General features: G+C 43.6%; 1 protein-coding gene across 3 annotated transcripts in view; it reads left to right on the top strand.

The window, feature by feature from the left end:
• The first annotated feature begins 11,988 nt into the window (after positions 1-11,988).
• PDP1 (pyruvate dehyrogenase phosphatase catalytic subunit 1) overlaps positions 11,989-13,287 on the top strand; it is a 7,036-nt gene continuing 5,737 nt past the window's right edge. Inside the window, exons 1-2 of one of the 3 annotated variants that reach the window (XM_027677590.1) lie at positions 12,008-12,113; positions 12,513-12,547. In XM_027677590.1, the coding sequence (XP_027533391.1) occupies positions 12,517-12,547 (31 nt within the window). In that variant the 5' untranslated portion in view covers positions 12,008-12,113; positions 12,513-12,516. Of the gene's footprint in view, positions 12,114-12,325; positions 12,548-13,287 lie in introns of those variants that run through there. The other 2 variants (XM_027677674.1, XM_027677510.1) reach the window with 2 other exon arrangements.

The following is a 13,287-nucleotide window of genomic DNA, read 5'->3' as shown; positions in this document are numbered from 1 at the left end:
CTTCTCAGTAGATATTACATGAAGTCCTTGATGATTCCTGCTTACCAGCCACCACCCTGAGACCTCATCCAAACCACAGAGAATTCAGTGTTAAGACGTGCCAACTCCAGTCACATTGGGACCTTTGGGTTTTTGTCAAAATAAACACCAGCGTAATGCAGGTCTTTACACGCCATGTATCTTTTATAAAAGGAAGTCATGGGCATACCTGTTTAATTGATGCTGTATAATTCTGCAGTGAATTAAAATGCCAATCTAAATTTCAAGGACTAGGCTGAAGTTATGCACAAAAGATATGCAAACTGGGTGCAGGAAGTACCATGTCACTCACTGGGTTTTGGGAAAATAAGACAATGGAAGATGTCCCTCACCTCACATTTCCACAAGCATTTTTAAATGAATGAGCAAGATCTTTCACATCATGGTTAATTACAGAGATGGAAATGTGTCTTTCATTGTAGCAGAGCAAGAGAAGCAAGATAAGAAACTAGAATTACAATACAATAGAGCTAATTTCGGAACTTGGCTGTAACTATGGCAACCTTCATTCACAGTATTTAACTGAGACTATAGAAAAATAGTGCACTTAGCAAGCCTGAATAAATAAGTTACTACATCATTGGCTTACAAAGATTTCAAAGGCATGAACTTTTACAAAAATTAAACTTTGTAAGAAGTTTGTATTTGCAGAAAGCATTTGACATAACCTCTTCATTGCCTGTTGATATTGACTACAGGGATCTGTCTTTGTGGAGTGGCCAAGCATTAAGGGAGATACATTTCAGGAGGACAGGCAAAAAAAAAAAAAAAGAGGTGAAATCCAAAATTAAGTATTAACATAAATTCTAATACAATGTCCTGTAACTGTGCTGTTACTGTTAAAAGCTGGTACTGTCAGCAACAGCATTTTAGTTTGCCTTGACTGTCTAAAATCAAAAGGTGACATGGCCAAGTTCTTCTCTCACTGAAATGTATGTTTTTCCCTCCCACTTTCGTTGGCATTGGCAGCTTCAGCTTGGTGCATTGTCACAGTCTCCAGTTGCTTCCCACACGTAAGCTTAAATAAAGCAGTAGTGTGGCATTAACAGAAAACAAAACAGAAGCAATAGGTCAATATAGTGACATTTCCTCTCTGCATCCAGCTCCTCTGATGTTCCTGGCTGCCACGGAGGCGCTTCACAGCTGCTCCCTGGTATGTGGCACAAACAAGCCTGTTGTTCATCTCTGCATCATACAGCATTTTTCTTTATTCCTCTGGTACAGAAACTGGCTGTAGCTGACAGAAGATAAAGCAAAAGCATTAAAAATAATAATTTTCAAACATCAAAACCAAACCTTTCTTCTTTGTAGAGGTGCTTGGTTTGAGACAGCTAGTGAACAAGTTTTTATTGAACACTGTTTATTGATGTCCAAAAGAAGCCAAAGAATGCTCCAGATGCTGTATTTACTTCAACATTCACTATATCAATGCATCATGTGGAGCAACTGCAACAGAGGTGTATTTGACAATTATGGCCAGTCTTCACGAACGAAGATTTTGGGAAAGGTCTTTTACCTTTCAAGCCTGCGCAATGGATTTTTTAGGTGAGACACAGCATGCGCTGAACTGAGCCCACCCTTTAATCCTAAGGTTCATCTGCCGGGGCCAAGCAAGCTTGGACAATGGCAGTGAGGTCCTCAGGACGTAGGTTTGTTTAGAGTGACTTTCTCATAGATGGATGGCCTCACAGGGCTAACGAGCTCCATCTGCCCGGGGGACCAGGGAATCAAACCTGGGTCGCAGCGGTGAGAGTGCCGCATCCTAACCACTAGGTCACCAGGGGTCCCTGTATTTGACAAACACTTACACTAATCCATAGCCACACAAGCTCGGTTAGTGGTGCTTGTATGCAACAAACAAGAAATTTCTAGTTCACAGGGATGGGCAGATTTCTGGCAGGACTCATCACTGCATCTTTAATGGGGTCAGGGACATGTGGCTTCCCAACATTACACTACGCGTGATGTTTTGGCCTTGGTAGCAAGATCAAACAGGCTTGAGCACAGTCATAGAACACAAGGTAAAGGTGGCAAGGCACCTGGAAGAATTATGATTGCTGCAGGTGTGCTCAAATCATGAAAACATGAGGGTCTGGCACTGTGAGTACTGTAAAGATGGCCTTAAGGAATGACCCTGGAAAATGGTACAGCGTGAGAAGAGATTCAATCATACTACAGTCCCATTTCCTTAAGTCAAGTTTTCCTTGTTTCATGTACAAAATCCCTGTTCACAAGCATTACTGGTTATAAGCATGCAGGGAGGTGCTCAAGACCCAGTTTGTCTATTGTCATAGGTCATCCTTAAGTATTTGGATATTAACCAGCCTTTTTTTTTTTCTTTTTTTCCAGAAAGATCTGGCAGCAAAACAACATTTTTAAACTTTTCTGACATGGTTGGAATGTTTGGGTGTGAGCCTTGCTGCAGTATGTGTTACAGCCTGAATGCTGTGCAGCAAGCCCAGTGCCTTTGAGGACAAGCTGGGCACGGGGAGTGCACTTCTTGTGCGCATGGGAGCCCTGATATGTCACCATCTGGAAACAGTTCAGAGTTGTCGACAACGCAGATTTGCTAATCAAAACTCCATGGCTGAAGGACACATACACTGACCTTTACTACAGTCCTGGGAATGTTGCAGCAGCCTGAAATGACTTTGTAGAGCCGCTCCCACTGCTTGAGTTGGAAAAGATTCTTTGGCAGTACTGGTGGGGATACTATGCCTCTGAACAAAGCACCTTTTTAATATGTACTTTTCAGAGAGAGGGGAGGAAATATCTCTGATTCAACAGGGCTTTCAGATATTCTTTCCAGATTACTACAGTGCTTTCTTTCAGTTATGCAGACTTCAAATTAAAAGTTAATGAAAACTAACACACTTTTAATTTCTCCTGAGGCACATTTGCTCTCCTATTCGAACAGCTGAGAAGGGGAAGTCAGAAGAAAACTCCTACTTGTTTGACAAAGGGTTCAGGGACTCTGAGAACTGCCTGGCAGCACATTCCTGCATCAACACCGTTGCTGTAATTTTGAATCAGTTGTGCTCATTTTCCAAGTCTGTTTTATAGCCGCCTCCCACATGGCAACATGTGAGCAAGTAAAGTATCATTAGCTCTGATGGGCACCCTTTGTCTTCCCAGGAAATGACTAAATGGTATCCTCAAAAAGCTGACCATTGGAGAGCAGTAGAAATTACAGACTCATGTTTGGCACAGTGTCATATTCGCAGCTGTACTGACTGCCTGCCAGGAGCTATCTGCCTACAGGACATGCTGTCTTCCAGTTGCTCAACCCAAGATAGTTCAAGAGGATAAGAGCAGTGTTAGAGAACTGAACAGACTTTCTCTTTGCAGATTTCTCTTGCTTGGTTTTACTGCTGTCCTCTGGGGGATAGCGAGCTTGTTGCCAGTCTCCAGGTGATGGTGGATTTAAGAAGTGGTTTCTAGATTAACTTAAGGCACTGCTTTTCGACTCAGGGTAAGGCATCCTTTCATTATTAACATACAAGAAAAAAACCCCACCCATGACTCATATATTTTACCCACTGACACATGCAAATACAAATCAGAACAATTTGAATACAGGAAAATCACTGGGATTTTTTTTTTTTGCTAGTGGTTTTAAACCCTTACAGCTTCATAGACCCTATTCTTCCTTAGTCCAGCTCTTCTTTTAGCCTTTCCTATTTGATCCTAGCAATCACTCTGAGTCATGATGTTGGTATTGGGTATAGTGTAATAGACTTGTGTACAATTCCTTTATTTAAAAAGTTCTTGTTTTTCTGAACACAGCAAAAAGCAGGCAGGCAAACAGTAAGAGCCCACCTGTGCTCACATTCAAGCCCTTTCCAGGAAGTTCTTTGCCCCAGTGTTCTCCTTTCTTTCAGTGTCATGTCCCTGACCTCAGTTTACTGTGCCTTTGGATTTCCATCCTTTTTTAATTTTTTTTCCTTTTTTACATGCTCACATGTGACTTCTAGCTTAGCCACTTTTTGTCTGTATCATTTACCAGTACACTGCATAGTGAACCTGTCTGAGAACATGCTATTACTTAATTTTCTGATACAGGTGCAATATTTTGGGAGGTGGATTGTACTATTTTGGTTTTTAGTAATCAGAGTAATTTCACTGCTTTCTCATGACGAACAAATTTATTTTATTTTTTCTTTTCTTTCTATTTTCAACAAGACTCGATGTGATCACAAGTTGATTACATTTTGCTGCATGAAAATGGAAGTAAATTGCAATTGCACAGGTGGAATTTTGCAAATGGCCAAAGTGATGCTGGGATAGCTGCATGAGCTGATGGAGAGAACAAAAATCACTCCCAGGGTGTGGCTCCGCACTCCCTCCTTCTCCCCGGCCCCGCGGCAATGCCCCTCCCTGCTGCCGGAGACTGCTGTCTGCCCTGCTCTATGTAGTGAGCCGTCGGTGGAGTCGCGTCCCGAACTGCTCTGTGAAACGATCCAAGATTAAAAGTGCTTTTGGGAGCACTTTCACTTTAAAGTACGGCTGGACACGCTCTTGTATGAGTGGTGACTCGGAGTGCCTGGGAGGGGACATGAAAGATGAAGCAAGAAAGAGCTTTCTATAAATGAGGTTACAGCTGGATGGCTTAAACTAGACAGAGAATGAGACTCCACAGTTATTTGTTCTTGTGCCTTTAACCTGCATGGCATCGGTATGACTGAGCCAGATTACACAAGAGCACAGTGACACATCACAACCTGGTTGTCCATTGGGTTGAGCAAAGCACTCTGTGCACTTCGACCATGAATCTTACATTTTCCATTGGGAACAAACAGTAAAGGACATTAATTGCTGTGAGCACTGAAAACAAATGAGCATGGAGACTGTGCCTATGATGACAATATTTGTGAATGCTTTTGTTTCCTGAGGATTGGAAGTAAATATTTTTTTTGTCTCATGTATGATTGCAGGATTATATCAACAACACATTTAAAAGAAACGGGAATATTGTGTGCTACAGGAGTTTGCTAAGGTAACTGAAATAGTGACTGAAATAAATCAGTTCTTGATAACCCAAACTGTAATTTAAAACATAAATGCCTTTTTGAGCTCATCTGTTCTAAGCTGGATAGAGCCCAGCATGTTTCAGTTTTTAAATAACTCATTCCCATGACCTTTGCAATTCACTACCTTATACAACAGTGCAAAAACGAGCTTCATACACATGACTCAGGCTGCCTTAGGGTTGCTGAAATTTAAGAAGGCAGCCTACGTAACATGATCACAAGCAAAAGGAAAATAAAAGACAGCTTATGTAACATCCAGCCAAATTGGACAAACCTCTGCAGTTACACAAGGCTACAGGCTCCAGAGATGTATCTGAAGTTCAAAGAAATTTTACAGAAACAAACTGATGTGGCTGGTGTTTAGCCCTAGTGTTTGGCCCTAGTGTTTAGTGTCAACACTAGTAGAATAAATAATCCTTCCTCTTAAAATACTGCTCTAAAACACTTAGCTTGCAATCTGGATATGCTCCAGGACATTTGAAACACATGAAGTAAAATGATCATGAGGAAGGAGCAAGGTGCCTGGATGTACAAGCCCAAAATGATCCACAGGAAACACGTGACGTGAGCTCCTGACAAGCAGCAAGGTGGCAGTCATCTTGTTCTTACTAAATGTCTTCCCAATGCTCCTAGATCTTTATGGAGGTTCCTCCCAGGCACAGGCCCATCTGTGAGGAAACCTGTGATCTTGCACCACCTCCCCAGCCTGTGCCACAGGAATATCATTGAGCTGTGCAACTGAATATGCAGGTTATTGAGACTTGCAAGCCAGGTCCAGCCCTGGGCTGGAATCCAGATCCAAGGAAAGCACCCAGGTGCCAATGCAGGGCAAAATTAGAGTGGGGATCCCTAAATGACCTTACATAAAACTCCCCAGGACAAGAAGAGCACCCCAGTATCAGGCCTGCTGGAAATAGTCACAGTCAGGCCTTCTCTTTTGGTTAAAAGCCTGGCACAGGAGCACAGCTTTGTTCTGCTGAGATGGAGAGGATTTCTCAGAGGGAGTTGGCTGCCTCCAGTTCCTGGACATAATAAACAAAGCTCTGGCTTTTCTTGTAAGACACAGTCTTGCTCTTTCTGCTGGTCTCTATCTTTCTGTAATAGCCTAGTGGCTAAAGCTTGTAACTGTAAAACACTCATAGAATTGTCACCTTCATTCCACACAGCCTGTTTTTCCAGACAAGTCCTGTCTGGCTGTAGGTCAGCTGAGGTGAGGGCAATCCCTTAGTTTGCAGTGAAGACTGGTCCCCGACTAACCCAGGAGTTCACACTCCTTGGCTCAGAGGCAGCAGCTGGGATTCTGTAACCTTCTGCCTAGGTGCTTGCCTGGAAAAACAGAGTAATTTACTGGATCCAACCATAAGGCTCCATATCTTTTTCAATTATTATATCAGTTACATATTTCTTGGACTATATTCTCAGTTATTTGTGGCTAGACTTGAGCTAACTCCTTTCCAAGCCATCAGGAAATTATTTTCCTTGTTTTGAGAAGCACACTGTTTAGGGGTGGGCAGACAAACCAGACTGAAGGTAAGAGGATAGAACAAATACATTTTTGATTTGTTTAAAAATATAAATTAAACACATAGTATAAAACAAATAGTAAATATTTATGTAGAGGGGGTCACTTGAGATAATGTCTATTTATCAACTAAGGAAAACAGTAACCTAACTCATCTTTCTTCCACTAAAAAAAAAGAAATGCTTATGTTTTTTCATCAAATACAAATTTCAAACCCCAAAAGATACAGCTCAGTCTTATTTTTCCAGCATTTAGGCAAGGCTAAACTTCAGAAAGATAAATAAGAGTGACAAAGAGGTCACTTTTGTCTCGTATTCTTTCTAAACTTCCTTGTTTCAAGTGGAAATGAGACCTGATCTAACCCTGGGCTCCAAGACATCTAAGAGATTGGTTCAGAGTCTACTCTTGGTTCTAAATTGAAATTTCTAATTTTATCTTCCATAACTACTTTCCACTCCAAAGAATACCCTCATGCTAAGAAGGTAACACTGGTACTTCTAGTAATTGGCACGTGTTGCTCTTCCTCATTGCTGGAAAAGTTATTAGTCTTTAACATCCACATTTGCCTAGAAAGATCTCAACTCAAATGAGCCAGGTGTGTCTAAAGACTGTCTTTCAACTCCAGTGACCTCAAGTAAAGACAAAAGGCTGTATGCAATTACCAGCCTCTAAATCATCTTTGATTTCAGAAGTATCATACCTGATAAAATGAACCCAGGATATCATTGTTCCAGCAGTATTAGGTAAGTCATATTTTGTCTGTTGAAAAGTGTAGGCTATTCTCTGTATGAAAAAATGCTGGCAGATTCCCCTCCCAGTTTTAATATCTGCTAGTTCCCCCGGAGTCTATTGAATCTTTTGCATGGCATCCATTATAACTGCAAATGTAGTTACTTTTTTAAATGACTGTAGCAAAGACATCTGAAAAAAGTACATAATGAACTACAGCTGGAAAAGGGATCAGACCCTTCAGAGACAAGATAATTCCCGGATTCAACCTCCTGATATCCCAAAACTGCTTCTTCATAACACAGACACTGATAATGTCATAAGTATAATTCTTGAAGCTGGCCAAAAAATTATTTTCCAACAACATTTTTTGACAGAATTTCCTTTACTTCACCAAGTTGTCAGAATGCTGTATTCCCCATACTGGATACAGACCCTGAAAGACGAACCCAGGTGAAGGGTGCAAACTAGTGCACAACTACTAGCAAATGCAAAAAATGCATTTAGTTCTCTGCTAATGAGATGGGGATCAACATACAGTATGGAGCAAAGTCCTGAGGGGCAAGAGTCAACAGATAGAAGCTGAACAAGGAAAATTCTGATTAACTACAGGTTAAAAATCTTCACAATGAAAGTGGTGAACCACTGGAACTGGGGCCCAGGAAGATTGGAGCACCTCAGTCCTCAGAGACATCCAAAACAGGACTGGCCAACTCCCTGAACAACCTGACCTAGCTTTGAAGGTGGCCTTGCTCTGAGCAGGTCCTGTTTGACCTCAATTACTCTATGATTCATGGAAGCTGGATTTGAATGGTTGAATGACTCAGAACCATTGCTTCATTTCAGAAAGCAACTGAAAGTGAAGGGACAAAGGGCCTCCAGGGGAGATAAAATAAATTAAGCTATCCCTGAGTCTCACAGTGATAGCAAAATACCCACTGAAAGCAATTGTCTATGATTCCCCATTGGACTTGCCTTTTGAAAGGGCAGTAGGAGACATCAATCATGTACCACTGGTTTACTCTAAAGTTGATACTCTTAAGAGATGTTTTTTAAAAATCACCTTTTGCAGGGCTCAATGTAAAATTTCAGAAACATTCACTGTACTTGGGAACCCAGCTGTGTTGTGGGAGGACGAATGTCCCACCTGCAGCAAACATTCCCTGAGAGGGCAGCAGAACACTTGAATGTACAACCAAACCTTCCCTTTGAAGCAACCTGAAGACCACAGGCCACCGCTGTTTGCAGGTACTCCAGCTGCTCTGAACTCTACTGACACATTTATATTTGTCACATAATGCCTCCACTAAAAATACATCACTGCTCTGTGCAACTGCAGACTTGGATTGGTGTCAGTGCTTCTGTAATGCTCTCAGGAAAGGAAAGAAGACAGTTTAGTCTTGTCCTATTCTTCCTGTTTATCCAGTACATGGTATGTTTTTCCCCCTTATTTCCCCCCTTCCTAGGCTTTTCTTTTTTACGCTTTCAAAACTTGTATGACTCCTCTGTCTTTTTTTTTCTGCTCTAGGTTGGTATGGCATGTGGATGGTATGGCATGCCAGGTGGAAGTGTTTGATCTGTGCGCTCAGCTTCAAGACAGGTTTTAGGAGCAACTGCTCTTTCCAACAAGCATTCCTGAAAAAAACAGCATTTCTGAAACATTGTGTGCAAAGATATCATAGGAATGTTAAGAAGTCAGTGGATATAAAAACAAGTAAAGTGTTACCCTATGCTTCTGAGCTAGCTTTCAGTAAAATGAATCAATAAAATTGAATAAATAAAATATTCATATGTTAGGCACAAGAACTTATTTAAACTAGAAAGTTATTACAAACACTTGATTTCAAATGAAAATGGGTTTTGATGCTCTGTAATGGAGTTTCTCTGGAAATGTCTGTTAGGGTTACTACTGCACCACCTTAGCTGCAGTGATAATGCATAGCTGCCTATCGGTTCTGCAGTGCAGAATTACCCACTGCCAGCAACAGGCACAGTGGACAAGAATTGATGTCTTTTGTCACACTCAGTTGATAATCCTTTCATCCAGGAAAACAGGGAGTCTTTGCATACCGCGAACCAGTTACAAGTGATTGCTTCTCCATCAATCTCTGATGTAAAATGTGGAACAACAGGTTTTTATTCATTAAAATAATTTTTATTCTTTAGAATCAGCAAAAATGGACTGTTGCTCAAAGTGCACAAAAAGGTTTTGGCAGCAGCAAGATGAAGAGAAGGAAAACTTAATTTTTCAGTCAGATTGCAACATCCAGCTTCTGGAAGACCAGCAAACTTGCATCAGCTTGAGGAGCAAAATATCAGCCAAGTTTTTGTATTTTGTCTTTCATTCGTAGGATTTATATGTGGTTGCTAACGCCAAATTCTCTTCTCATTCAGTATTTTAAAATTCAGATTCTGTCTATTGTTCAGAGATATGTGGTATCAATAGGATACTGTAAGAGAAGGAGCCACAACTTTCAACACAAGCTCTAAAAGTAGCTCTTCTCCTGGCCTTATCAGGAAACCAGGAAGAAAAAAGGATAAATAAATAAACAGAGACCTATAACTCTACACTTCCGATTTCACAGCAAATTATGGAGAATCAAACTAATGGGCACAAGTTTTCTGAAGACCAAAAGTATTAAATGCTAACTATTTTGAGATTTTTTTTTCCAGTAGGCAACTCTAGAGACCGACAGTCTCTGCAGAATTCATACATGAATCCATTCTACAAACTCTGTAATTATTGTACTTATAGTCAGGAATACAAGGTGATGGGTGACTTCATCCCAATCCATTTCTGTATATTTACTCATACAACTATCACTCAAATTCACCCAGGCAGAGGTCTGTCTTCCCACAGCCTTCTACCCTCTGACAGGGTAAGATGATGCCTTAACTGTGCCACTGGACATAATGTAAAAGAACATTTCTAAACTTGGGGGCTTTACAGTCACTCTTGCTGCAAGTAGAAAATTATGTAAATGGTTGTTGTTTCAGCATATTCTGCCAATCTATTTCTAACCATGTGCTGCCATTAGGAAGGAATGCAAATTATTCATCTTCCATGCTGTTTAATGAAGTCTCTAATGTACAATGGCGTCTGTCAAATGCCTTTTTCTGGTTTTAATGCTAAAATAAACCTCAAAGAGAAGATGATGGAGTACAATTCTTGATAAACAAATGTCCCAAAAGTCACCCAGAACATCAATGAATTAACACTATAATACTCTGCGTTTCCAACTACTGCTGGAGAACACTTGCATTTCCAAGGATGGCATCGTTTTCTCTTTCTAGCTGGTTTTCACGCAGGGGGTCACAGGGCAGTACTTTCCACACTCTTACATCTCCAGTACAGCTCACTAAGTGCAGATTTTCTTTTGTTTCCTCTACTGGTTTTGGTATACAGTTATACACATGCTACCAACTGGGTAAAGATGCAAGTATAGTCAAAATCCATGTTTTGTTAGAGCTCCTAAGGGAATGCTAATTGCAACACCCTGAGGCTCGCTGAACATCTGCTGCCAACAACACACAGCAAAGTGGGCATCCCGGCCATCCTGAAAATAGAAAGGCATGAGAGCACAGGCATCTATCAACAGAGAAAGAGATCATTGACTGTTGAATTTATATACTTTCCATATTCAGAAATTTACAGGAAGAATAAGGCTGGATCAGAGTATCTCAGAAGCATGTGCAAAATTTAGTGTTGCCCTAGAGATGTCAGTGAGGACAGGACCATAACTAACAGGGGCGAGAGAAAGGGAGTAGGGGAGGCTGCTGCTCCTGCCACACTGGTAGGAACGATAGGTGCTGCTCTTCTGGGGAAGGGCTTGGTAACCACTGCCCTCAAACCATTCCTTGCTGGCAGCGGCAGCAGCCAGGGTGGCTTTGTCAGGGCAGAGGTCCCTGGACGTACGCACTCCATGGCAGCTTTTTCTGGAGGGATTCTGGTGAAGACGAAACACCACGGGACAAATGAAAAAAAAAAACAAAACCCAACAAACAGAAAAAGCACATGTTGCAATACAGACTTCAGTCGACTTTTGAGGAGTTAACGTGTTTTGTGACTGTTCACCTCGTGAATATTTCAAGTGGAAAAAACAACCCAGCCCACATTTCCCACTCTTTAAGATTAATTCAGAGTAAATGTCAATATGCCTTACAGACGATTTTTAGACATTTTCCCATATTCAAGTCTCCCTAACAGATAGAAGCTGTGTGACTCTAGTTCCTGACCACCGTGGGGGGCTTTCTCAGGGTAGAGAGTTCCCCGGTTTAGGGGACAGGCTTCACAGTGGTCTCTTGCGGAGTTAACGTGCTTTGTGACTGTTAAAAGGCACTTCAGGAAGATTCAAAGGAGAACCCCCCACACATTTCCCCCTGTAGAAACAAGCGCCCGGCCGGGCTCGCCCTCCCCGCGCGCTCAGCGGGGTGGGGCGTGGGGGTGCGGCGCATATGCCGCGCGCCGCCGCCGCGTTCGCGCCTTCCCGCTCCTGCGCGGTGCGCGCGCACGCAGCGCCCCCGCCGCCCTCCACCTCCCGCCCCCACGCGCGCTCCCGCAGCCTCCGCGTCACATGACCGCCTTGCCCTTCTCGGCAGCCAATGGGCGGCGCGCCGCGCGCCGCAGGGCTCTTTATAAGGCGCGGCGCAGCAGCCGCGGGCGTGAGGCGGTGGCTGCTGGGGGTCTGAGACGGGGTGGCGCGTGCGGGGTGTCGGGGGCCTTCCACCCGCCTCTCTCCCTCTGCCGCCTGGTCCTTCCACCCGCCTCCTTGTGCCGCCTGGGAAGGGGCCAGGTCTGTGCCCGGGACGGGCGGAGGGAGGAGGAGGTGGTCGTCGTGCCGTAGGCGGGCGGGCGGCTGGCTGGGGAGGGGCGGCCATGTCGGGGCCGCGCAGCGCCTGAGCGGGCAGCGCTGTCCCCGCGGCGGCGCCGGGCGGGCCCGGCTCCTCGCCCTGCCGGAAGGGACGGCGGGGCTCGGTGCGGGCGGTCGCTGCGGAGCTGGCTCGGTCCCATCGCCGAGTGGGCGGCGGCGCTGGGCGCCCGCAGAAGGGCTGTGTGTGCGTGTCTCCTCCTGTCTGCCGTCCTACCTCCGTGCCGGAGCTCTCCGCCTTCTCTAACAAACTCTCTGCCTTGCTTCTCCCCCCGCCCCCCGGGCTTCTGCTTTGTGGATGTTGGCGGCTTCATGTTGTGACAGGAGAATGTGTGTGTGTCCTGGGCCCAGGCGGATCGGTATGTATCTCCCTGCGTGGAGCGACGGGCTCGGGGGTCGGATGGGACGCGGGGAAGGGGCTGCCGGGCTGGGCTGTGTCCGAGGGCTGAGGCGTGGGGGAAGGATTAACGGTGCTGCTTGGGTTCAGTGCTTCTTGTTCCTCCTCCCCACCTCCGTCCTCTACAACAGGTTCAGGTCTGTAAGGTGTAGGAAAGGCACCCAGGGGAAGTGTTATTAGCTGAAGCCATGGGTGTCTTTGGCACAATATTATGGAGGAACCTGTCTGTGCTATGTCATTTGACCTTATCAGTACAGCTAGAACATCCCTTTATTAAACGAAGGGATATTTTTCTGTTTTTTTTATTGTAGTAGTATAAAAGCCATACATTGACCACCTGACTCATTATTGGCTGTATTATGTTTGCAGCTTGAAAAGTAACATTTGTACCCTGTTCGGAGCTTGGAGAGGTGTTTACACTGCATCAGTTCTAATCTCTTGACAAATCTTCATTGAACTGTAAAATTTCTACTTCACCTCTTTTTCTTCTCTGCCATCTTTTGATCAATCATAATGAACTTGGGATCTTAAAGTAATTATTTAAAGGCTAGATGGAGTGTCTGGTTATATTTGGGACATCTGTGTTGTGGGGATAAGTGGGAGAGACTTAGAATTTCAGTTCAGGTTGGGAAACTTGAAATTTTGCATTTGCTTCATCAACTTCATAGGATTTATTAAATCTGGTATGTGAAACAGACTGAT

Source organism: Neopelma chrysocephalum, unplaced genomic scaffold, assembly GCF_003984885.1.
Source record: "Neopelma chrysocephalum unplaced genomic scaffold, ASM398488v2 Primary Assembly neopelma1_22, whole genome shotgun sequence".
NCBI lineage: Eukaryota > Metazoa > Chordata > Aves > Passeriformes > Pipridae > Neopelma > Neopelma chrysocephalum.
The sequence above is the reverse complement of the archived record's forward strand: the minus strand, read 5'-3'. Positions and strand labels throughout refer to the sequence as shown.